General features: G+C 46.6%; 1 protein-coding gene across 1 annotated transcript; it reads left to right on the top strand.

The window, feature by feature from the left end:
• The first annotated feature begins 392 nt into the window (after positions 1-392).
• On the top strand, positions 393-3,937 carry Ubc (ubiquitin C). Its single transcript, XM_052755482.1, has 2 exons — positions 393-500; positions 1,650-3,937. The coding sequence occupies exons 1-2, from the start codon at positions 408-410 to the stop codon at positions 3,852-3,854; spliced, it is 2,298 nt and encodes a 765-aa protein (XP_052611442.1). The 5' UTR covers positions 393-407; the 3' UTR covers positions 3,855-3,937.
• Positions 3,938-26,195: the final 22,258 nt, after the last annotated feature.

Raw genomic sequence — 26,195 nt, 5'->3', positions numbered from 1 at the left:
CGCCACCACCGCTGGTGAGGAGCCACCCCGCCGCACCGGGCCGGGGTTTGGGGGTGGTGGTGATTGGCTGGGAAGGGGGCGAGGGACAAACCCGCGGGCCTGGACGTTCCGTTTCCGTGGCCCGCGAGGGAGGGGCGAGGCGGAGGACCGGGGCGGCAGGCAAGATGGCGGCCAAGGGGAAGCCTAAAGGGGAAGACGCGCGGCCCTGATGCTGGACGACGTTGTGGGAAGCAGGGGCCGCGGCCGCCGGTTCACCCGGGAACTTGCCGGCACTAACCCTTTACTATTGATTTCTCTTGGGCGGGTTGCGGGCCACAGGTGCCTATGATGGGAGAGCTGTGCGGGGTGGGGGGAGATCGGTCGGTTTTTTTTTTTTTTTTTCACCCGTTGCTAAAGACGGAAGTGCGATGGCGACGTGGGGGGGGGGCGGCGGTAGGTGGCGGTTCACCCCGGCCTCCGGCACCCGTGACGTCGCGGTTTCTATGGGCTCACAATGCGAGGTGAGGCCGTTTCCCTGAACTGTAGCTTTCCCTCCGTTGTAGGACAGGGTTTGGGACTCGGCCTCGGGTAGCCAGCCTCTCCCGAGTGGACAGGAACCGGAAATCCAGAGAGGGGGGGGAAAAAAGTGAGCCCTCGATTGAGTTTCTCGTTTCTTGTCCTGTTTGGTTTTGAGAGAATCTCGCTGCCTAGCCATGGCGGGCCTGGAACGTTAAGCCAGGGTGTCCTTAAACTGTCAGAACCCGGGCCTCTACCACCCACGGGAAGGGATTCATGGCCTGTGCTATCACCCCAGACTTTATAATAGTCTCGGGTTTCTGCAGTTTCAATCCTGGTATTCAGGTTTGAGCTATTGGGGTTACTCCCTTGTGGGTCTCTTTTTTTTCTTAACTGTTTTTGTCCATGGCGTGTATTCTGACCCAAGTTTGTTCTTTTGGGGGGCAGGAGGGTTGAGATATAAGTTCTCTGGGCTGTCCTCCCAACTCAAGAGATGTCCTTGTCCAAGTCTCCTTACTGAGGAGAATAAAGGTGTTCACAGGCTCAGACCTCAGGTTTTTAGGCAGTCTGTATTTGTTGCTGGCTATGTAGACCATACTGGATCTGATTTCATGCCTATTTGGGGTGGATCCTCCCATTGGCCACAGGTGTGAATGTGGTTCAGGCTTTCCTCCAAACTATGCAAATAGCCAGGAAATGACTTCCAGCCATTGGTACTGAAGTCTCCATCCTGCCAAGTTGGTGATACAGACAGGGCTCACCATGTCTGTGTCTTTGTTGATTTATTTTTCAAGACAGGGTTCCTTTGTGTAGCCCTACATATTCTGGAAGACCACGCTGACCTTGAACTCACAGAAATTGGCCAGCCTCTGCCTCCCAGTGCTGGGATTACAGGAGTGCACCAACACGTCTATTACTCCTTAATAGGTTTCCTGGCTTATTTGAAGTATTGTTTTAGGTTTTTTGTGGTTTTGTTTTTTGTTTAATTAAGAAAAAAATTTTTGAAATGGTCTATGTAGCTAGAATGTAGCTATGTGGACTAAGCTGGCATCAATTTCAATGGGATGCAACTGTTAGTGCCGTACCACTAACAAATGTGTCATTCCAAATGTGTCATTCCTGACTTTTTGTTTTTCCCTGTGTGTGTGTGACAGACAATGCAGATCTTCGTGAAAACCTTAACTGGTAAGACCATCACCCTAGAGGTCGAGCCCAGTGACACCATCGAGAATGTCAAGGCAAAGATCCAGGACAAAGAAGGCATCCCCCCTGACCAGCAGAGGCTGATCTTTGCAGGCAAGCAGCTGGAAGATGGCCGCACCCTGTCTGACTACAACATCCAGAAAGAGTCCACCCTGCACCTGGTCCTTCGACTCAGGGGTGGTATGCAGATCTTTGTGAAGACCCTGACAGGCAAGACCATCACCCTGGAGGTCGAGCCCAGTGACACCATCGAGAATGTCAAGGCAAAGATCCAGGACAAAGAGGGCATCCCCCCTGACCAGCAGAGGCTGATCTTTGCAGGCAAGCAGCTGGAAGATGGCCGCACCCTGTCTGACTACAACATCCAGAAAGAATCCACCCTGCACCTGGTCCTGCGACTCAGGGGTGGTATGCAGATCTTTGTGAAGACCCTGACAGGCAAGACCATCACTCTGGAGGTCGAGCCCAGTGACACCATCGAGAATGTCAAGGCAAAGATCCAGGACAAAGAAGGCATCCCCCCTGACCAGCAGAGGCTGATCTTTGCAGGCAAGCAGCTGGAAGATGGCCGCACCCTGTCTGACTACAACATCCAGAAAGAATCCACCCTGCACCTGGTCCTGCGACTCAGGGGTGGTATGCAGATCTTTGTGAAGACCCTGACAGGCAAGACCATCACTCTGGAGGTCGAGCCCAGTGACACCATCGAGAATGTCAAGGCAAAGATCCAGGACAAAGAGGGCATCCCCCCTGACCAGCAGAGGCTGATCTTTGCAGGCAAGCAGCTGGAAGATGGCCGCACCCTGTCTGACTACAACATCCAGAAAGAGTCCACCCTGCACCTGGTCCTCCGTCTCAGGGGTGGTATGCAGATCTTTGTGAAGACCCTGACAGGCAAGACCATCACCCTGGAGGTCGAGCCCAGTGACACCATTGAGAATGTCAAGGCAAAGATCCAAGACAAAGAGGGCATCCCCCCTGACCAGCAGAGGTTGATCTTTGCAGGCAAGCAGCTGGAAGATGGCCGCACCCTGTCTGACTACAACATCCAGAAAGAATCCACCCTGCACCTGGTCCTCCGTCTCAGGGGTGGTATGCAGATCTTTGTGAAGACCCTGACAGGCAAGACCATCACCCTGGAGGTCGAGCCCAGTGACACCATCGAGAATGTCAAGGCAAAGATCCAGGACAAAGAGGGCATCCCCCCTGACCAGCAGAGGCTGATCTTTGCAGGCAAGCAGCTGGAAGATGGCCGCACCCTGTCTGACTACAACATCCAGAAAGAATCCACCCTGCACCTGGTCCTGCGACTCAGGGGTGGTATGCAGATCTTTGTGAAGACCCTGACAGGCAAGACCATCACTCTGGAGGTCGAGCCCAGTGACACCATCGAGAATGTCAAGGCAAAGATCCAGGACAAAGAAGGCATCCCCCCTGACCAGCAGAGGCTGATCTTTGCAGGCAAGCAGCTGGAAGATGGCCGCACCCTGTCTGACTACAACATCCAGAAAGAATCCACCCTGCACCTGGTCCTGCGACTCAGGGGTGGTATGCAGATCTTTGTGAAGACCCTGACAGGCAAGACCATCACTCTGGAGGTCGAGCCCAGTGACACCATCGAGAATGTCAAGGCAAAGATCCAGGACAAAGAGGGCATCCCCCCTGACCAGCAGAGGCTGATCTTTGCAGGCAAGCAGCTGGAAGATGGCCGCACCCTGTCTGACTACAACATCCAGAAAGAGTCCACCCTGCACCTGGTCCTCCGTCTCAGGGGTGGTATGCAGATCTTTGTGAAGACCCTGACAGGCAAGACCATCACCCTGGAGGTCGAGCCCAGTGACACCATCGAGAATGTCAAGGCAAAGATCCAGGACAAAGAGGGCATCCCCCCTGACCAGCAGAGGCTGATCTTTGCAGGCAAGCAGCTGGAAGATGGCCGCACCCTGTCTGACTACAACATCCAGAAAGAGTCCACCCTGCACCTGGTCCTTCGACTCAGGGGTGGTATGCAGATCTTTGTGAAGACCCTGACAGGCAAGACCATCACCCTGGAGGTGGAGCCCAGTGCCACCAAGAAAGTCAGACAGGAAGATGGACGCACCTTTCTCACTACAGTGTCTAGAAAGAGCCCTCCTTGTGCTTGTTCTTGGGCTTGAGGGGAGGTGTCTTAGTTTCCCCCTGTCTCTTAAGCTGTTAACAGGTTCCATTGCACTTTGAATAAAATTCTTGCATTCCCAAAGTTCTGATCTTGTTTTGGCTTTGATTACTTGGTTCCTGATACTGGAATGTGTAGGCTATCAAGTTTATGTCATCAGTATATGTTAAAGATGTATTACAGTTGTGTGGGTATTATATGTGGTTTATGTGCTCAGTGTTAGAAAAGGGTATTTAATATGGAGTTCAGATGTTGATGAGCCACCATATGAGTGAGTGCTGGCAACTGAGCTTCGTCCTCTACAAGAGGAACAATTTGTGGGTTTTTTTGTGGGTTTTTTTTTTGTTTGTTTTTGTTTTGATTTTTCGAGACAGGGTTTCTCTGTAGTTTTGGTGCCTGTCCTGGAACTCACTTTGTAGACCAGGCTGGCCTCCAACTTAACAGAGAACCGCCTGCTTCTGCTTCACAAGTGCTGGGATTAAAGGTGTGCGCCACCACTGCCCGGTAGGCTGGGGGTCTTAAGAGGACCCACATTTGGTTCCTAACAGCACCCACACATAATGCCTCTAGGTTTACCATGGACCTCCACTGAAAGTGCATATACCTCACCTAAAGATAAAAATCAATTAAAACTGAAGCTGAAAACTTTTTCCCTAGGTCAAGCTCAGCATCTTGAGTAATTGTACCACACCTGTGGAGGTTAGAAATCCTCTGATGAAACTACTTGGTGTGTGCTGAACTGTCTCAATGGCCCACCCCCACAGTGTTTTGTTCTTTAAGGAAAAGCATTTCAAAGTGATGAGAGAAGATGAAGATGTCATTATGGTTTGTGGGTAAAATAATGAAAACGACATTTTCTTAAGTTGGTAAATAGAACTATACTGTATATTTTCCCTTGAGCTTTTCTGATTTGTAGAATTTGCTGTTCAGTATAAGTAGATGTCTGTATCATGACGACATTTTCAGATATATATATCTGTAATATTATATAATATAATAGGTATATATAATCATAAATTTTTTCCTGTTCTATGAGGAAGGTGCTGGTGTCCTCTGAAGACAACCATGGATTTTGGGGAAATGCTCACAGCTTGCTTTTTTCCCCCAGTTGTTTGTTACAGGTTGGAGCTGTTTGGTCAACATTATAATGACATGGGCAGCAGTATCATCTGATGACCCCTTTTTTTTTTGTATATTTTGCCCTAATCTCCAGCACCTTCACTTTCTCATTTTCTCTTGTTACACACCCCACCCCCCAACCCCCCAGTTTGAGACCAGGTTTCTTAGAAGCACAGGTTGGCCTCAAATTCCTGACACTACTGAGTACCAGAAATTACAGTAGACAGGATAGACACAGTGGGATATGTGACTTTTTTTTTTCCAATGTTGAGGAATAATGAAACAACCAAGCCTTAGCCATGTAAGCACACATTCTGCCGTGGAGTTAGAATTCACTCTTTTTTTTTCCATTTCTTTTTTTTTTTACTTTTTTTAAAATTTTTTATTTAATGCCAAATGCTGTTTATTGAAGGGTGGAAGAGGTCTTAAATACAGGCTTACAGCACAATGGGAGAACCCCAGAAGTTCGCTACTGATGTTTTACAATCTTGCATCTAAGCTGTTAACGCCCTTTATGCAGGATAGGCAGACAAGGAACTTCCCTTAAGCATTCAGGAGGGTGGAAACCAGCAAGGAATTAGCATAGAGAGGCTATCAAGGTCAAGGTCAGCAAGCAAGGCAACAGTTACCCAAAACGGGCCAGGGCCTATAGGTCCCCCTTTTACTAAAAAATGAGCCTCTGACTTAGATTTTGTGGGACGTCAGCAGGTCACCTACCCATCATGGAGACGCCTGCCTAGGCCACAGAGGCACTCTGCCTGAGATTTCTAACCACCATCGGAAGCACAATTGTATAGGACAGATCTCTGTGAGTTCGAAGCCAGCCTGGTCTACAAAGTGAGTTCCAGGAAAGGTGCAAAGGTACATAGAGAAACCCTGTCTTGAAAAACCAAAAAAAAAAAAAAAGTCTACACACAGGTTAGAGAGGGAGTGTGTCCTCTGGGGGGGGGGGGGGGGCGGTTTTCAGCTGATGCCTGGAGTTAGTGTAACATCTTAAGCAAACTCCTTTCTGGCTCGGTAAATTGGCCATTTAACCCACTTTTGGAGTCAGCCTGGAGATTTCCCCCATGCTTCCCTTGATGGCGCAACTTTAGGACCAATGAAAAAGCTACTCTCTGCAGTCTTGCCCTGTTTCTTCACTTTGTTAAGTCTTCATCAGTAGGAAACTGTGCTGAATTGGTAACGGGGAGAGGAAATGTTAAAGGGGCCACAGAGTGGCAGGATGGGATGGTGGAGGAGTCCCAGGGGGCATCGAGGGCAGAGATGACAGACAGCAGGCAGAGGTGGTTGGGGACAGGGAAGAAAGCAGAGCTAAGGCTAGAGAACCTCCCCAGCCACCCCAAGAGCTCCAGAGAATAGCAAGATTAAAGGGTGAAGGACCTCGGACCCCTCAGGCACTGAGCGTCCTGACAGCAGTCTTGATATCAGAGCCGGTCCTAACACCCAAGGCGGGATTAGAGGTGTGACACCATGACACTCACAGACACTGGCTCACATTGACTCAGAGCAGCCAAGAGTGGAGGTCAGGGGCAGGAGCAGGGTTCTGGGAGCCAGGAGACTAGGGGAAGGGACAGGTGCTGAACCTGCCCTGACTCAGAGACAGTAAGGTATTCTGGTGGGCTATTAGTCAGCAGGGTGCCTGTAGGTGACAGGGTGCCTGTGAACTGTTCTGTTCTTTGGTTGGTTGTTTTTTTGTTGTTGTTTTGGTGCCACCACCAAACAGGGTGCCACCACTGCCCGGCCTGTTCTGGTTTTTTTTTTTTTAAAGAAAAATTGAGGGCCAATGAGAAGCAATTGCAGCCAGGCCTAACAACATGAGTTCAATTCCCAGGACCCACATAGTAGAAAGAGAGAACTGACTTCCACACCTGTGCCATAGCATACACAGGCCTGCACACACACACACACACACACACACACACACACACACACACACACACACACACGAGTTCTAGAATTCAGTTAGATAATAGTGTCATGGCTGCACGTTGTGGGGCGGCAAGCTGACACCCAGAACTGTGTGTGAGGTTTGAGGCCTGGGGTTACAGTTTGTTTGGAGAACATTTGTTTAGCATGTGCAAGGCCCTGGGTTCCATCCCCAGCACCTCAAAGAAAAAAGTGAGGTTTGTACTCCACTCTCTAAGGATTCAGACAAATAAATGGATGGATAGGATAAGAACTAGGTAAATTGGCTGATAGATTGATAAGTAGATGATAGATAGATAGATAGATAGATAGATAGATAGATAGATAGATAGATAGATGGAAAGTAGGTAATAAGACAGACAGAATGGTTACTTGTCAGAACAAGGTCAAAAGAATGACCCATGGTGAAGCATGCCTTGGGGAACTGTGAGAGAGAGGCCAGGAAAAAAGGTAGAGGGCCTTTTACCTCAGGCATATTTTGTTCCCTGAATTGTTCTTGGACTCGATTTCATGCCTCGTGCACAAACATTTACATTCAATTTATAAGACATGTTTATTCTTGTTGGATGTCAGAACAGAGCTATAGAACCCCATCCAGCAAAAGGACATGCTGAGTGCTGTCCACAGTGCGCCCTGAATCTGGCTATGGCCTCTGCCTTGATTTCATGTTTTCCCAGATATAATCTATAGTACATGCCAGGCAATTGTGTTTAAAGTGGTCTATTCTGAGAAAGCTCTGGGGAAAGGCTGCTCTTGTTAATATTTTGTATGTGCTTACTGGTGTTTATTGACATGTTTTTCTGATCTCAACCTTCTTGGATCATCCCTTTCTTTGTTACATGCATATATGAAAACACACTGAAACTCAAGGTAGGTTGTCTATGTATTAGACTCTGGTCTGCCCCATTCTTTAAGGTCCTCAAATCCAGGGTCTCCTCGAAGACAGACCTGCATAGGTCAACAAAAATCTACAGTTCCTAGCATGGTATTAATTTCCATCTTATTGGATTTATAAACATGTAGAGGGGCTGGAGATGTGGCCTAGTGTGCACAAGCCCTGGATTTAACCCCAGCACCACATAAACTAGGCATGGTGGCACAAACCTGTCACCCCTGTGCTCCTGAGGTAGGGACAGGAAGATCAGGAGTTTTTTTTTTGTTTGTTTGTTTGTTTTTTTTTTTTGGTTTTTCCAGACAGGGTTTCTCTGTGTAGCTTTGCGCCTTTCCTGGAACTCACTTGGTAGTCCAGGCTGGCCTCGAACTCACAGAGATCCGCCTGGCTCTGCCTCCCGAGTGCTGGGATTAAAGGCGTGCGCCACCACCGTCTGTTCTTTTTTTTTTTTTTTTTTTTTAAAGATTTATTTATTTATTACATATACAGTGTTCTGTCTGCACGTATCCCTGCAGGCCAGAAGAGGGCACCAGATCTCATTACAGATGGTTGTGAGCCACCATGTGGTTGCTGGGAATTGAACTCAGGACCTTTGGAAGGGCAAGCAGTGTTCTTAACCTCTGAGCCATCTCTCCAGCCCTACCACCGTCTGTTCTTATCAGTTTAAGATCAGGAGTTTTAAGGTCATCCTCAGCTATGTAGAATGTTCAAGGTCAACCTGGGTTACATGAGACCCTTCCTTAAAAAAGAAAATGGGGCTGGAGAGATGGCTCAGTGGTTAAGAGCACTGGCTGCTCTTCCAGAGGTCCTGAGTTCAATTCCCAGCAACCACATGGTGTCTCACAACCACCTGTAATGGATCTGGTGCCCTCTTCTGGCTTACAAGGACACATGTAGACACAACACTGTATGTATAATAAATAAAAAATTTTAAATTAAAAAAAAAATGTAGCTATGGCATTAGTGAGGGGACCTTAGTGTATACTGTAAGGCTGCTTAAGGCTGCTTCCAGAGAAGATGAACTGGGGAAGAAAGACCTGCCCTGAATATGGATGTCACCATCTCATGAGCTGGAATCTTAGACTGAATAGAAAGAGAGAAAGGAGAGAGTTTAACATACCATCATCCCCCTCTGTCTGCTTCCCAACCCACTGTGGGTCGAACTGGCAGCCTCCAGCTACCACCACTGTCTCCATGCTTTCCCTGCCTAATTGACTGGAGCCTGGAAACTGGATCCAAAATAAAGGCTCCTCACTTCGGCTGGTTCTGGTCACAGGCATGAAGAGAAAAGAACTGGTACAGATGGTTAACTGGACGAATAGATGATTGATATTTGGTTAGTAGATGTATTGTGTGGTCTGGGTATCAGGGTGATTGTAGCCTCATAAAAAGAGTTTGGTAGTGTTCCTTCTGTTTCTATTATGTGGGACAATTTGAAGAGTATTGGTATCAGTTCTTTGAAAGTCTGGTAGAATTCTGCACTGAAACCATCTGGTCCTGGGCTTTTTTTGGTTGGGAGACTTTTGATGACTGTTTCTATTTCTTTAGGGGCTATTGGTCTATTGAAATGGTTTATCTGTTCTTGATTTAATTTTGGTATGTGGTATTTATCCAGAAAATTGTCCATTTCTTCCAGATTTTCCATTTTTGTGGAGTACAGGTTTTTGAAGTATGACCTAATGATTCTCTGGATTTCCTCATTGTCTGTTGTTACATCTCCCTTTTCATTTCTGATTTTGTTAATTTGGGTGCTCTCGCTTCATCTTTTGGTTAATTTGGCTAGGGGTTTGTCTATCTTGTTGATTTTTCTCAAAGAACCAACTCTTGGTTTCATTGATTTTTTGTATTGTTCTCTTGTTTTCTATTTTGTTGATTTCAGCCCTCAATTTGATTATACCCTGGCGTCTATTTCTCCTGGGTGAGTTTGTTTCTTTTTGATCTAGAGCTTTCAGTTGTGCTGTTAAGTCATTGGTATGAGGTTTCTCCATCTTCTCTATGTGTGCATTTAGAGCTATGAATTTTCCTCTTAGCACTGCTTTCATAGTGTCCCATAAGTTTGGGTATGTTGTACTTTCATTTACATTGAATTCTAGGAAATCTTTAATTTCTTTCTTTATTTCTTCCTTGACCCATTGATGTTTCAGGTGGACATTATTCAGTTTCCATGAGATTGTAGGCTTTCTATAATTTTTATTGTTGTTGAAGTCTAACTTTAAGGTATGGTGGTCCTATAAGATACAGGAGGTTATTCCAATTTTTTTGTATCTATTGAGATTTGTTTTGTGACCAAGCATGTGGTCAATTTTTGAGAAGGTTCCATGGGGGGCTGAGAAGAAGGTGTATTCTTTTGTGTTAGGATGGAATGTTCTGTAGATATATATTAAGTCCATTTGAGTCATAACATCTGTTAGGTCCTTTATTTCTTTGTTAAGTTTCAGTCTGGTAGATCTGTCTTTCGGTGAGAGTGGTGTGTTGAAATCTCCCACTACTAATGTGTGGGGTTTTATGTGCGTTTTAAGCTTTAGTAATGTTTCTTTTATGAATGTGGGTGCTTTTGTATTTGGGGCATAAATGTTCAGAATCGAGACTTCATCTTGGTGGATTTTTCTTGTGATAAATATGTAATGTCCATTCTGATCTCTTTCGATTGATTTTAGTTTGAAGTCTATTTTAGTAGATATTAGGCTAGCTAGACCAGCTTGTTTCTTAGGTCCATTTAATTGGAAAGTCTTTTCCCAGCCCTTTACTCTGAGGTAGTGTCTGTCTTTGAAGTTAAGGTGTGTTTCTTGTATGCAGCAGATGGATGGATCCTGTTTTCTTATCCATTCTGTTAGTCTGTGTCTTTTTATAGGTGAGTTGAGACCATTGATATTGATGAATATTAATGACCAGTGATTGCTAATTTCTGTTATTTCTTGTGGTTGTGTTGTGTTGTGCTGTCCTTCTTTGGTGTTTGTTGGTGTGGGATTATCTATTGCCTGAGTTTTCATGGATGTGTTTGGCTTCTTTGGGTTGGATTTTCCCTTCTAGTGCTTTCTGTAGGGCTGGGTTTATGGACAGGTATTGATTAAATCTGGTTTTATCATGGAATATTTTGTTTACTCCGCCTATGGTGATTGAGAGTTTTGCTGGGTATAGTAGTCTGGGTTGGCATCCGTGGTCTCTTAGTGTCTGTATAACATTTGTCCAGGACCTTCTAGCTTTCATAGTCTCTATTGAGAAGTCTGGTGTTATTCTGATGGGTCTGCCTTTATATGTTACTTGGTCTTTTTCCTTTGCGGCTCTTAATATTTTTTCTTTGTTCTGTGTGTTTAGTGTTTTGATTATTATGTGGCAAGGGGACTTTTTTTTTTTGGATCCAGCCTATTTGGTGTTCTGTAAGCTTCTTGTATCTTCATAGGTATTTCTTTCTTTAGGTTAGGAAAGTTGTTTTTTTTGTTTTTGTTTTTTTTTTATTTTGCAATATAATTCAGTTCTATATATCAGCCACGGATTCCCTTGTTCTCCCCCCTCCCGCTCCCCTCACTTTCCCCCCAGCCCACCCCCCATTCCCACCTCCTCCAGGGCAAAGCCTCCCCCGCGGACTGAGATCAACCTGGTAGACTCAGTCCAGGGAGGTCCAGTCCCCTCCTCCCAGGCCGAGCCAAGCAACCCTGCATAGGCCCCAGGTTTCAAACAGCCAACTCATGCAATGAGCACAGGACCTGGTCCCACTGCCTGAAGAAAAGTTTTCTTCTATGATTTTGTTGAATATATTTTCTGTGCCTTTGAGTTGGTATTCTTCTCCTTCTTCTATCCCTATTATTCTTAGGTTTGGTCTTTTCATGGTGTCCCAAATTTCTTGGACGTTTTGTCTTACGACTTTTTTGTCTTTAGTGTTTCCTGTGACTGACGAATCTATTTTCTCTATTGTGTCTTCAGTGTCAGAGAGTCTCTGTTCCATCTCTTGCTTTCGGTTGGTTATACTTGTTTCTGTAGTTCCTGTTCGTTTAGTCAGGATTTCTATTTCTAGCATTCCCTCAGCTTGTGTTTTCTTTATTGTCTCAATTTCATTTTTCAGATCTTGGAATGTTTCTTTCATCTGTTTAATTACTTTTTCTTGGCTTTCTTTGATTTCTTCCAATTTTTTGTTTGTTTTTTCTTCCATTTCTTTAAGGGAATTTTTCATTTCCTCTTTAAGGGAATTTTTTATTTCTTCTTTAAGGGCCTCTATCATCTTCTTAAAGTCATTTTTAGGATTGATTTCTTCTGTTTCTTCTGCGTTGGTATGTTCAGGTCTTGCAGGTGTAGAATCACTAGGTTCTGATATTGTCATATAGGTCTTTATGTTGTTGCCTGTATTTTTGCACTGGCGTCTACTCATCTCTTCCTCTGCTCGGTATAGGCGGTGTCTGTGTCTGAAGGTGCCTCTCTTGTTCTAGTTTTTAGTCTTGGTTCACTAGGAGTTCTTGGTTAAACTGGTGCTGTTGGGCTCTGTTTTCCGGGAGCAGCTTAGTCCAATCAGTGTTAGTGGGTTCTGTCTCTGGGAGCAGTTGTTCCCAGTTGGTGCAGGGTGTGCTTATGGTTTCAGTGGTTGTTAGGTTCGTAGGTTTTTTGTTTCTTTGTTTTTTTTGGTGGGGGAGCAGGGAGAGGTAGCTGTCTGGTCTCTGGGACTCCGATGGATAGGGCCTAGGGGCTAGAGACCTGATCTGTCGGCTGTCGGTCTGGACATGGGGGCTTACCTGTTGCCAGTTGGTGAAGTGTATACTTACGATTCTGGTGATCTGGTTCTGTGGCTGGGCCGGGCCTTCTTCTGTGTTCTCAGGTCATGTTTTGCTCATTCGTCAACTCCTCAGCTGATCTTGTTTCCTCAGACTTCAAACTGTAGGGTTCTGAATCCTCTCCCGGATGGATTTCAGCTGAGCAGGGTAGTCTCATCAACACCTCCAAGTTGTTGGGTTTCGCTGGGCCCTGGATTGGCCTCAGAGTGTTCAGATCCATTCTGGTTCCGTCCCACGGAGATGGCTCCTTCCCCTGGTGTTGGGATTAAAAGCATCCCTGTTCCAAGCTCTTGATTAAGAGCTTGTTTTCACTAACTCTTCAGCGGGTAATAGCTCAGTTTCTGGTCTTTATTGCAACTGTGTCTCGGCCGCCCGGCCCGCCGCTGCGCCTGCCTGCCTGCCTGCCTGCCTCTGCGCAGAATTCACCCTTTTTATTCATTTGAGTCCTGGCTGACGGTATAGTCCAGCCTAGCTTTGAGCTTGCCATCATGTTCCTGCCTCAACCTCAACTAATGTCAGAACTGCAAGTTTAGGAGTTGGAGAAATGGCTCAGTTAAGCCCACTGGCTGCTTTCCCAGAGGACCAAGGTTCAATGTCCAGCATCCACATTGCAGCTCCTCCGTAACTCCAGTTCTAGGGCATCCAATATCCTCTTGGGGCCTCTGGGCAGCAGGCAGGCGAAACTTTTTTTTTTTAATTAAAAATGGCACATAGCATTAATTCCAGCAGGGTCAGGCAGATCCCAAGTTCAAGGCCAGCCTGGGCTACACAGAGAAATATGTGTCTCAAAAAACAAGAATGGGAGTTGGGGATTTAGCTCAGTGGTAGAGCGCTTGGCTAGCAAGTGCAAGGCCCTGGGTTCGGTCCTCAGCTCTGGGAAAAAAAAAAAAAAGATTGAGGATTTACCTCCTAATGTTTTAGTATGGCGGTTTCTCAGAAAATTAGGAATCGAACTACCTCAAGACTCAGCCATACCACTCTTGGGCATATACCCAAGGAACGCTGATTCATACCACAAAGATACATGCTCAACTATGTTCATAGCAGCACTATTTGTAATAGCCAGAACCTGGAAACAACCTAGATGCCCGTCAACTGAAGAATGGATTAAGAAAATGTGGTACATATACACAATGGAGTACTACTCAGCAGAGAAAAACAATGAAAGCATGAAATTTGCAGGCAAATGGATGGAACTCAAAAAAAATCATCCTGAGTGAGGTAACCCAAACCCAGAAGGACAAACATGGTATGTACTCATTCATAAGTGGATTCTAGATATAAAATAAAGAACAATCAGACTACAACCCACAGTACCATGGAGACTATATATATAGCATGAGGGACCCTAGGATGACTGTGGCTTATAATAAGTTTCGGGTTTACTCAATTACTGAGCAAGCCTCAATGAAACATTTCACTATTAAGATAAGAATACATACTGGGGCTGGAGAGATGGCTCAGCGGTTAGGAGCACTGGCTGCTCTTCCAGAGGTCCTGAGTTCAATTCCCAGCAACCACATGGTGGCTCACAACCATTTGTAATGAGATCTGGTGCCCTCTTCTGGCCTGCAGAGATACATGCAGACAGAACACTGTATACATAATAAATAAATAAATAAATCTTTAAAAAAAAAAAGAATACATACTGTATCAAGCTGATAATAGAAAAATTAATTAATTAATTAATTAAAAAAACCCAAGAATGGTTGCCATAGTAAAAGGAAAAAAAAATTTTACACTAATTTGTAGGCATGTGCCTGCACATGTGTGAAGATTGGAGTCCATTTTTCCACTCCGGTACCCAGGGCTCTAACTCTCCTCTCAGGCCTAGCAGTCAGCACTGGCTGACCTATTGCTCATAATGTTTATGTTTGGTGTATAGTGAGAACTCTGCTGTCTTTGCTTTTAGCCAGTGTCCGTACTCCAGTGTGTGTTCAGCTTCATGCATACACAGGTCCTAGCTCAGGGACAAGAGAGCTGGCCTGTATACCATCTTGTATATTTTTCACTTCAAATCTCAGTATTGTCAGGTCTAACAGCTTTCATCTTGTGCAAAGGGGCGAAACTTTCTCAAAAAACAAAGGAAGCCAGGGTCACATTTCTAAAGAACTGTGTTCTTTAGAATCCAGCAAGTGCAAGCATGTCAGCATGTGAAGAGAGGATTTGGCTTCACACTTGGTACTATTTAAGAGTTCACTTAAGGGGGCTGGAGAGATGGCTCAGCGGTTAAGAACACTGGCTGCCCTTCCAGAGGACCCAAACTCCAGTTCCAGGGGACCCAATGTTCTCACAGACATACATGCTCTAATCAGTGTTCATAACATCATTTTTAAACGTTTACAGAGGTTAAAAGCTCTGGCTGCTCTTCCAGAGGTCCTTAGTTCAATTCCCAGCCACCACCACCACAACCGTCTGTAGTGGGTGGGATCTGATGCCCTCTTGTGGCATAACATGCAGATAGAGCACTCATATATTAAGTTCAGCCCGACAGTGATCGCGCACGCCTTTGATCCCAGCACTCAGGAGGCAGGGGCAGGTGAACCTCTTGAGTTGGAGGCCAGCCTGATCTACAGACCGAGTTCCAGGACAAACTCCAAAGCTACATAGAGAGACCCTGTCTCGAAAACAAATCAAAGCAAAATTTCACTTACGGACTGAGTCAAAGCATGGGGGGGGGGGCTAGAACAGTGTACACAATGGAAAGGGGACCCAACGGCAGGCCAGTGCTTCCAGATTGGCAGTCCTGAGAAGCGGTGCTCATTTCTCCCTGAAGAGGGCAGTATCGGGCCAGGTTTAGTGAAGGCTGCCGTACTCCCAAGACTAATCATTGCTTAATCATTGCTCTGCGTCCTTAGCACCCACCCCCGCACCCCCCCCCCACCCCCGCTGGATTACACACAGCAGGTAAGAGGTCTCAAAATTAACCACTCCCTCCCCTCATCTGTCCATGTTCTTCATAGTTCCCCATCCTCTCCACTCCTCCTTTTTCCTAAAGCCATCACCTCCGTCTAAAGATTTCCGCCCTCCCCTGTTCATTTTTTTTTTTTTTCACACAGTGTCCCTTGTAACCCAGGCTAGTCTTGGACCTCCTCATGCCTCGGTGTTTTACAGGACAACCTTCCGAACCACGCTGCCACCATCTTCATCCAATCAAGCGTGTCAGCTTGCAAAATAATTCAGCTGAGCTTGTTGGTATTGCTGTACAGGAGGGGCAGAGGGTCATGGGACCGTCACCTAAATATCCAGTCACTCCTCCCAATCAACTGACTGCAGTTCTGTTCTAACTGCACATGACCTCCAGGAGGGGCTAAGGAAAACAGGAAAGGAATAAAAGAAGCCGACTTCATCTCTATGTAGCCACAGTGAAGTCATTATCCATGCCTCCCAGCGTGGCTGTTTTCCCGGGGTCATCCACACTCCTGCTCCCAACTCCTCACACATGGACTCACACAAGTAAGTCCAATGAGTTCGTTAGTGAATTCTCTAGGTGAACTTTGGTGGACGCAAACCCCCATTTGTCCCTGAGGCCTTAGGAGGAGGGGCAGATGTGGCTTCCATCCCAGGGGAGGAATTTTATCAACACCGCTGAGACAGAGTCCTTTCTTTAGTGGCTTAACATGATTTGGTAGTCAGCCACGGTGACAGTGGCAGCTGGAGCTCTAGGTGGCTCAGGTGCTAAGGGACTGAGGGAAGGGGTGTAGTGATGGAGGGACTCGGGGGAGGAGACAGCTGGCGGGAGGCCTGACTTTTTTTTTTGATATTTTTCGAGACAGGGTTTCTCTGTGTAGCTTTGGTGCCTGTCCTGGATCTCACTCTGTAGACCAGGCTGGCCTCGAATCCGCAGAGATCCGCCTGGCTCTGCCTCCCGAGTGCTGGGATCAAAGGCGTGCGCCGCCACCGCCCGGCTGTGCGCACCACTGCCTGACTTTCATAAAGGGCCAAGGGCCTGGTGTGAAGCAGGGCCCAGACACTGGCTTTCTGCTGTAGGGCTTGGGATGGAACCCAGGGGCGGGCATGCACAAGCTGAGCATGTAAAAATCCAGGGAACTGACTGATCCTGCCGCTAGCACTAGAAACTCCCAGTGAGCGCCAGGCGCACTGGAGAAAGATGGTCTCGGGCTGAGGCTGGGGCTCAGAGGGTAGAGTGCTTGTAAAGGCAGGAGGTACAGGGTTCTAGCTCCAGCACAGCATACATGGGGCCTGGTGGGGCAGGTCTGCAATTCCAGAGAGGGAGATGGAGGCTGGAGGCCTGCCTCACAGTGAGTTTGAGGGCAACCTGGACTATACCAGATCCTGTATAGTTTTTTTTTTTTTTTGGGGGGGGGACCTTGTTTTATTTTTTCCACAGTGTATGTAATTAACTTATTTTCCCCCAATAAGGTTTATTTTGCAGTGGTTCAACCAAAGGTTTGTTAAGCTCAGAGGCTACCCCAGTAGAGGAAAATCAAAGGACAGAGGCCCAAATGTGCTCTGTGATGGTGTTTGAAGCTTCTCTCCCTGTTCCTAGCATTACAGCTGGGCTGTTGAAGATTCAGCATGCAGACAGAGTTCCCAGAGAAATGAAAAGTGACACCTGATTCCTTGATTTCTTGGAGTAAGAGAGCTATCTAGATGTCCCCTGAAAGAGAGCTATTTAATGTCCTCTGGCAGACCTATACACTCTGGCCATAATTGGGCTCCCACTGTTCATGGAGGTGGAAACTCGAGCTGAATTCTTTCTCCTCTGTGTTAAGGACATGAATTCTTTTTCTGGGGGGGATGGTTTTGAGACAGGTTTTCTCTGTAGCTTTCTCTGTAGCTTGGACTAGGTCTGTAGACCAGGCTGGCCTCAAACTCACAGAGATCCACCTGCCCCTGCCTCCTGAGTGCTGGGATTACAGGTGTGTGCCACCACCGCCCAGCAGACATGAATTCTTGATAGGAGATGAAGATTAGGATACATCTTGTCTTCCTCAGAGATGATCGTTGGAAAATCAGGACCCAGGCTGGGGAAGGAGTACACACTATAAGCTAGCACTGAGGAGGCAGGCTGGCGGGCCATCGTTAAGGCCATCTGGGCTACAGAATGAGACCCTGTCTCAAATAACTAAAACACAATCCCCCCCCCAAAAAAAAACCCTCAGAGGTGCCATTTACAGAGGCACACACCTCAAGGCCAGACTGAGGACGACATAGCAAGTTCCAGGCCAGCCAGAGCTCCAGAGTAAGAGCAGGAAAGGAACTAGAAAAATGGTCCAGCAGTTAGAAATACTTCCTGCTCTTGCATGGGACTCAAGCTCACAGCCGCCTGTAACTCTGACTCTAAGAGATCCAACTCTCTTCTGGACTCCATAGGCACCACATTCAGGTGCACAAACCCACACACTTACACATAGTTAAAAATCATAGAAATAAGCTGGGCGGTGGTGGTGCATGCCTTTAATCCCAGCACTCAGGAGGAAAAAGCAGGTGGATCTCTGTGAGTTCAAGGCCAGCCTGGTCTACAGAGCGAGATCCAGGACAGGCTCCAAAACTACACAGAGAAGCCCTGGAAAGAGAGAGAGAGAGAGAGACAGAGACAGAGACAGAGACAGAGACAGAGACAGAGAGACAGAGAGAGACAGAGAGAAACAATAAGATAAAAAAAATCATAAAAATAGCAGGACGTTTTGCTGCACACCTTTTTATTTATTTTATGGACATGAGTGCTCTGTCTGCTTGTACACCTCTCTCATAAAAAGAAAGAAAGAAACAACAAATCTTTAAACAAATGTGCAGAAGAGGGCAGGTAAGATGCTTCAGCTGGTAAAAGGTATTTGTTAAGCAAGTCTGCTGATCTAAATTCCTTTGCTGACACCATGGAAAGGTGGGAGGACAGAACACCCTATGAACTTGACCTCTGACTCTTACATGTGCACTGTGACAAGCACACCCCACCCACCCACAGTGGGTCGGGAAGCAGACAGAGGGGGATGTTGGTATGTCCGACTCTCTCCTTTCTCTCTTTCTATTCAGTCTAAGATTCCAGCTCATGAGATGGTGCCATCCACATTCAGGGCAGGTCTTTCTTCCCCAGTTCATCTTCTCTGGAAGCAGCCTTACAGTATACACTAAGGTCACCTCACTAATGCCATAGCTACATTTTCTTTTTTAAGGAAGGGTCTCATGTAACCCAGGTTGACCTTGAACATTCTACATAGCTGAGGATGACCTTAAAACTCCTGATCTTCCTGTCCCTACCTCAGGAGCACAGGGGTAACAGGTTTGTGCCACCATGCCTAGTTTATGTGGTGCTGGGGTTAAATCCAGGGCTTGTGCACACTAGGCCACATCTCCAGCCCCTCTACATGTTTATAAATCCAATAAGATGGAAATTAATACCATGCTAGGAACTGTCGACTTTTTTTTTTTTTTTTTTTGGTTTTTTGAGACAGAGTTTCTCTGTGTAGCTTTGTGCCTCTCCTGGAACTCACTTGGTAGCCCAGGCTGGCCTCGAACTCACAGAGATCCGCCTGGCTCAGCCTCCCAAGTGCTGGGATTAAAGGCGTGCGCCACCACCGCCCGGCGGAACTGTCGACTTTTGTCAACCTATGCAGGTCTGTCTTCGAGGAGACCCTGGATTTGAGGACCTTAAAGAATGGGGCAGACCAGAGTCTAATACATAGACAACCTACCTTGAGTTTCAGTGTGTTTTCATATATGCATGTAACAAAGAAAGGGATGATCCAAGAAAGTTGAGATCAGAAAAACATGTCAATAAACACCAGTAAGCACATAGGAAATATTAACAAGAGCAGCCTTTCCCCAGAGCTTTCTCAGAATAGACCACTTTAAACACAATTGCCTGGCATGTACTATAGATTATATCTGGGAAAACATGAAATCAAGGCAGAGGCCATAGCCAGATTCAGGGCGCACTGTGGACAGCACTCAGGATGTCCTTTTGCTGGATGGGGTTCTATAGCTCTGTTCTGACATCCAACAAGAATAAACATGTCTTACAAATTGAATGTAAATGTTTGTGCACGAGGCATGAAATCGGGTCCAAGAACAATTCAGGGAACAAAATATGCCTGAGATAAAAGGCCCTCTACCTTTTTTCCTGGCCTCTCTCTCACAGTTCCCCAAGGCATGCTTCACCATGGGTCATTCTTTTGACCTTGTTCCGACAAGTAACCATTCTGTCTGTCTTATTACCTACTTTCCATCTATCTATCTATCTATCTATCTATCTATCTATCTATCTATCTATCATCTACTTATCAATCTATCAGCCAATTTACCTAGTTCTTATCCTATCCATCCATTTATTTGTCTGAATCCTTAGAGAGTGGAGTACAAACCTCACTTTTTTCTTTGAGGTGCTGGGGATGGAACCCAGGGCCTTGCACATGCTAAGCAAATGTTCTCCAAACAAACTGTAACCCCGGGCCTCAAACCTCACACACAGTTCTGGGTGTCAGCTTGCCGCCCCACAACGTGCAGCCATGACACTATTATCTAACTGAATTCTAGAACTCGTGTGTGTGTGTGTGTGTGTGTGTGTGTGTGTGTGTGTGTGTGTGTGCAGGCCTGTGTATGCTATGGCACAGGTGTGGAAGTCAGTTCTCTCTTTCTACCATGTGGGTCCTAGGAATTGAACTCATGTTGTTAGGCCTGGCTGCAATTGCTTCTCATTGGCCCTCAATTTTTCTTTAAAAAAAAAAAAAAAACCAGAACAGGCCGGGCAGTGGTGGTGTTGCGCGCCTTTAATCCCAGCACTAGGGAGGCAGAAACAGGTGGATCTCTGTGAGTTGGAGGCCAGCCTGGGCTACAGAGTGAGTTCCAGGATAGGCTCCAAAGCTACACAGAGAAACCCTGTCTCGAAAAACCAAACCAAACCAAAAAAAAAAAAAAAGAAAGAAAAGAAAAAAACAACCAACCAAAGAACAGAACAGTTCACAGGCACCCTGTCACCTACAGGCACCCTGCTGACTAATAGCCCACCAGAATACCTTACTGTCTCTGAGTCAGGGCAGGTTCAGCACCTGTCCCTTCCCCTAGTCTCCTGGCTCCCAGAACCCTGCTCCTGCCTCTGACCTCCACTCTTGACTGCTCTGAGTCAATGTGAGTGAGCCAGTGTCTGTGAGTGTCATGGTGTCACACCTCTAATCCTGCCTTGGGTGTTAGGACCGGCTCTGATATCAAGACTGCTGTCAGGACGCTCAGTGCCTGAGGGGTCCGGGGTCCTTCACCCTTTAATCTTGTTATTCTCTGGAGCTCTTGGGGTGGCTGGGGAGGTTCTCTAGCCTTAGCTCTCTGCTCTTTCTTCCCTGTCCCCAACCACCTCTGCCTGCTGTCTGTCATCTCTGCCCTCGCTGCCCCCTGGGACTCCTCCACCGTCCCATCCTGCCACTCTGTGGCCCCTTTAACATTTCCTCTCCCCGTTACCAATTCAGCACAGTTTCCTACTGATGAAGACTTAACAAAGTGAAGAAACAGGGCAAGACTGCAGAGAGTAGCTTTTTTATTGGTCCTAAAGTTCCCATCAAGGGAAGCATGGGGGAATCTCCAGGCTGACTCCAAAAGTGGGTTAAATGGCCAATTTACAGAGCCAGAAAGGAGGTTGCTTAAGATGTTACACTAACTCCAGGCACCAGCTGAACACCCCCCACCCCCAGAGGACACACTTCCTTCTAACCTGTGTGTAGATTTTACCAAGGTTGCTGGTGGCAGAAAGTTCTGGAATGAGCTTTTTTGTTTGTTTTGTTTTCTCAAGATAGGGTTTCTCTGTGTAGCCCTGGCTATCCTGGAACTCGCTCTGTAGACCAGGCTTGCCTAGAACTCAGAGATCCACCTGCCTCTGCCTCCTGAGTGTTGGGGTTAAAGGCATTCGCCACCACCTCCTGTTGGGGTGAGCTTTCTTAACCAATCTTATCTAGGGCAGAAACAAGAATTGCATTTCAGCAGCAAGCATCTGGGGTTACTGTACAGTTGTCTTGCATTGTCTATTGTGTGTCCAGAGAACCCAGGTTGTCCTGATGGTTGCCCAGCTGGCTGCTTGCTGGAGAGTCTTCTTTGTGTAGCTTTGGAGCCTGTCCTGGATCTTGCTTTGTAGACCAGGCTGGCTTAGAACTCACAGAGATCCACATGGCTCTGCCTCCGGAGTGCTGGGATTAAAGGTGTGCAGCCACCAGCTTTTTAAAAGTGTTTTTTAAGTATATACATGCTTGTGAAAATGGGAACAGACAGCACGAAGCTCAGACCTGGCCCAGTACTGCTTCCCTGAGAAGTCGCTGCTACTGTTGGGAAATGAGCGGGAAGGAATCCCAGCCCACCTGATCCAGCAGCTGGATGCATATGTGGAGATTCCTCAGCAGGGTATCATCCTCTCACTGAATGTGCACGTGAGCGGGGCTATGCTGATCTGGGAGTACACCAGACAGCAACTGCTTGGATGTGAGGAGCCAGCATCCTGAAGGCCAAGCCTCACCTGCTGTCTCCAATGGTGCTAAAGATGGTGTCTATGTATAACCTTCTGGACTAATGAAATATTCTGAGATGTCCTGGGATTATCCACGTCTCTCTAACCTTGTGCCTCAATGACAAAACTTTTTCATGTGCCTTAAAGTATATCACTATATATTGTCCCTTTTAGCTAAATCAAATTACCTTTTAAAAATATTTTAGCAACTATGGAAATTTTAAAAATGAATTTTTAAAATGTTCTTCCTAGAAACCAGTATTGTCAGGGTGGCTGTGCTAACAGTATGGAAGAATTAAAGTTGTTACTTAGGAGCACCTATGCCCTTCTGTTTTTGTTTGTTTGTTTGTTTGTTTGTTTTTTGGTTTTTCGAGACAGGGTTTCTCTGTGTAGCTTTGCATCTTTCCTGGAACTCGCTTTGCAGACCAGGCTGGCCTCGAACTCACAAAGATCCTCCTGCCTCTTCCTCCCAAGTACTGGGATTAAAGGTGTGCGCCACCACCGCCCGGAGCCCTTCTGTTTTAAAACATGGCAAGATGTGAATCAGCTCTCTAGTCGAGTTCTTTATCCTCAGGTCCTAGGCTTTATTCCCAAAGCCACGAATTCAGCCATCGTTGTTCACATTAGGCTTAAATGAAATTTGTCGTATACAGTTGTGCTTCTGATGGTGGTTAGAAATCTGTCTCAGGACTATAATCACAACCCCAGTGCTGTTAGACCATTCCTGTAAGTCCTGCTGAAACCAAGAATGAACCCATGAGTGCTCTGTGTTTAGATGACTGTGTTATTTAATGTTTTCATTATTACTATCCATTAAAAAAAAGAAAAGAAAAGAAAAAAGAAAAAGAAAATGTAGCGGTAGGACCTAGTAACAGGAGAGGGGTCCCAGGGCAGCCCCTGCATTTGGGGGACAATAGCTGCTGGGTTTTCTCCTGCAGAAGCAGGGACACAGAGCACAGTATGTGCTTCCGTAGTATGTGCTCCCTTTGTGTGTGTGTATGTGTGTGCGTGTGTGTGTGCCCGTGTGTGTGCCCGTGTGTGTGTGTGTGTGTGTGTGTGTGTGTGTGTGTGTGTGTGAGAGAGAGAGAGAGAGAGAGAGAGAGAGAGAGAAGAGAGAGAGAGAGAGAGAGAGAGAGAGAGAGAGAGAGAGAGAGAGAGAGAGAGAGAGAGATTCTCACATGAGACAGCCTCTGCTGGGCAGTCTCAGAACTCCCTCTGTAGACCAAGAATGGCTTTGAACTCAGAGGGATCAGCCTGCTTCTGCCATCCGAGTGCTGGGTTGAAAGGTGTGTGCCACCATACCCTGGCCCCAGCTGGTTTAAGAAGATAATTTGGGGTGAATGAGAGGCAAGAAGGCTCAGAGGGTAGAGGTGCTGGCCCACAAACCTGAACTACAACCCAGATGCCACAAGGTGGCAGAAGAGAACCGACTCATAAGAGCAGCGTCTGATTTCTACATGAGCTGTGCTATGCACACTTGTGAGTGTGCGCGCGCGCACACACACACACACAGAGATTGATAGACTGATAGAGAAGTGAATAAATAAGGTAGTTTGAGGGCTGGTGTGTCTCGGCAGCAGATCTCTTGCTGAGCATGCATGAGGCTCTGGGTACATTCTCTAGAACTGGAAAAAAAAAAAAAACTGCATATGGTGTCAGAATGCTTTTTATGATTCCACATAGACCATCTTACTTTTTATCCCCAGCCACAAAACATTGCATTGCGTGGCTCGGTGCTGTTCATCTGGTCAGCCACTACCGATGTATGGCATTCAAATTAAACTACACCAGACAGGGCAATGCACACCTGTAACCCCAGCACTTGGGAGGAAGACACAGGAGGACCATGGGGTTGAGGCCACCGTGGGCTATACAGCAAGACCCTGCCTCAAGAGGGACAAAATATGAACCAAATAGCAAGACAAAGAAATGACAGTTAAGCTGGCATGGTTCTGGGCACCAGGCACACACATGGTGCAGAGCTGTACATGTAGGCAAGACACCCATACACATAAAATCAAATTATTTTCAAATAAATTGGTTTTTGTTTTGTTTTGAGACAGGGTTTCTCTTTGCAGCTTTGGAGCCTGTCCTGGATCTCACTCTTTAGACCAGGCTGGCCTCGAACTCATGGAGATCCGCCTGCCTCTGCCTCTCGGAGTGCTGGGATTAAAGTCGTGTGCCACCAACCGCCTGGCTTTATTAAAATTTTAAGAACAAGTTTGTTCCTGGCTTACGTTTTCCATCTTTACGCTGGGTTGCCATGGCCATGAAGATGCACAGCTTCTCCATACACCACCATACACTAGGTAGACCAGAATGGCTTTGAACTCAGGGATCAGCTTGCTTCTGCCATCTGAGTGCTGGGCTTAATACTTGATCGCGTCTTATTTATTTTCATTGACTTATTTACTTTTATGTTTATTTATATATTTATTTAATTCTATCGATGTTTTGCCTGTATGTATGTCTGTGCATCACGTGCATGGCTGATGCCCAAAGAGGCCAGAAAGGGCATCCGATTCCCCTGGGAATTGGAATTACTGACATTTAAGAGCCACCGTGTGGGAAATCAAAGCTGACCACTAGGCTACCCCTCCAGGCCCTCCAGGGCTTGTTTTAGTGGACAAAAATCTAGGCGCACACACCCCTTCCTGTCAGAATTTGGGTTGCTTTAATAATAATTTTGCTACTACAATTCAGGAAGCAGAAAAGCTTTTGTTTTTATTTGTGTTGTTCTGGGGATCGAACCCGGGGCCCTCCACGTGTAGGAAAGCTTTACTAACACTTATCTACACTCCCGCTCCACAAAGAATAATCACCCCGTAACTCCAGCTCTAGGGCCTTGAACACTCTCTTCTGGCCTCCATGGGCATCTGCACTCACAGGTACATATTCAAACACAGACACACACACACACACATACTTACACTTTTTGTTTGTTTGTTTGTTTTCTGAGACAGGGTTTCTCTGTGTAACAGTCCTGGCTGTCCTGGAACTCTCTTTGTAGATCAGGCTGGCCTCAAACTCACAGAGATCCGCCTGCCTCTGCCTCCTGAGTGCTGGGATTAAAGGCATGCGCCATCATGCCTGGCTTACTTACACGTATTTAAAAATTAAAGTCGAGTGTGGTGGCGCACGCCTTTAATTCCAGCACTAGGGATGCGGAGGCAGGTGGATCTCTGTGAGTTCGAGGCTAGTTTGGTCTGTATAGTTCCACTCCAGTCAGAGTTATTACGTGAATCCCTATCTTTTATTTATTTATTTGTTTGTTTGTTTTTTTGAGACAGGGTTTCTCTGTGTAGCTTTGGAGCCTTTCCTGGAACTCACTGTACACCAGGCTGGCCTCAAACTCACAGAGATCCTCCTGCCTCTGGCTCCTTAGTGCTGGGATTAAAGCACCACTGCCCGGCTTGTGAATCCCTGTCTTAAAAAAAAAAAAAAAGGAAGAAGCAAAACAAAACGAATCTAGTCATAACTAGATGACGTTTGCGGTCTTCCACAGTAGTCACTGGTCCCTGCACCCAGGCTACACGGGAGCCTCAAGACTTTGATCCTTGCTTATCTGCTTGGAAACTAATGGTGTCCACGATAGCTTTACCTCCAAAGTCAACTCATATGTCCTTAATAAAGCAAGGACCTTGCTGATTATCATTCTTGGCGGAGTCGCTTCCAAATGTGGAAACTGTGTCTGGAAGCCGGTCACTGCAGGGGGACTTTGCTCCCAGGGAGGGTGGCTCATGTTGACACCTTACCTCCGATGGCACCAGGTAGAACTGTGCAGAGGTAACAGGACTGCAGGGGACTGTCTAAGGCTCAAACTGTCTTTAAAACGTGTGTGTGTGTGTGTGTGTGTGTGTGTGTGTGTGTGTGTGTGTGTGTGTGACATTTCAGTTGGGGACCTTGTGATAAAGCACTGAGCATCTTATTGGCTTGAAGGGACTAATGAGGGGCTGCCCTTTTATACCTGCCCTTGTGTGGAGTGACTGACGGTCCCAGCTCTGTTGACTTGGCCGGACTGTGTGACATAGAAAAGTCACCATGGAGCTGGGTGTGGTGGCACACTCCTTTTGTCCCAGGACTTGGGAGGCAGAGGCAGGTGGATCTCTGTGAGTGTGAGGCCAGCCTGGTCTACAGAGTGAGTTCCAGTATAGCCAGGGCTACATAGAGAAACCCTGTCTTAATAAAATAAAACAACAA

Source organism: Peromyscus californicus, unplaced genomic scaffold, assembly GCF_007827085.1.
Source record: "Peromyscus californicus insignis strain IS unplaced genomic scaffold, ASM782708v3 Scaffold_2__1_contigs__length_46816999, whole genome shotgun sequence".
In the NCBI taxonomy this organism is placed as follows: Eukaryota; Metazoa; Chordata; class Mammalia; order Rodentia; family Cricetidae; genus Peromyscus; species Peromyscus californicus.
The sequence above is the reverse complement of the archived record's forward strand: the minus strand, read 5'-3'. Positions and strand labels throughout refer to the sequence as shown.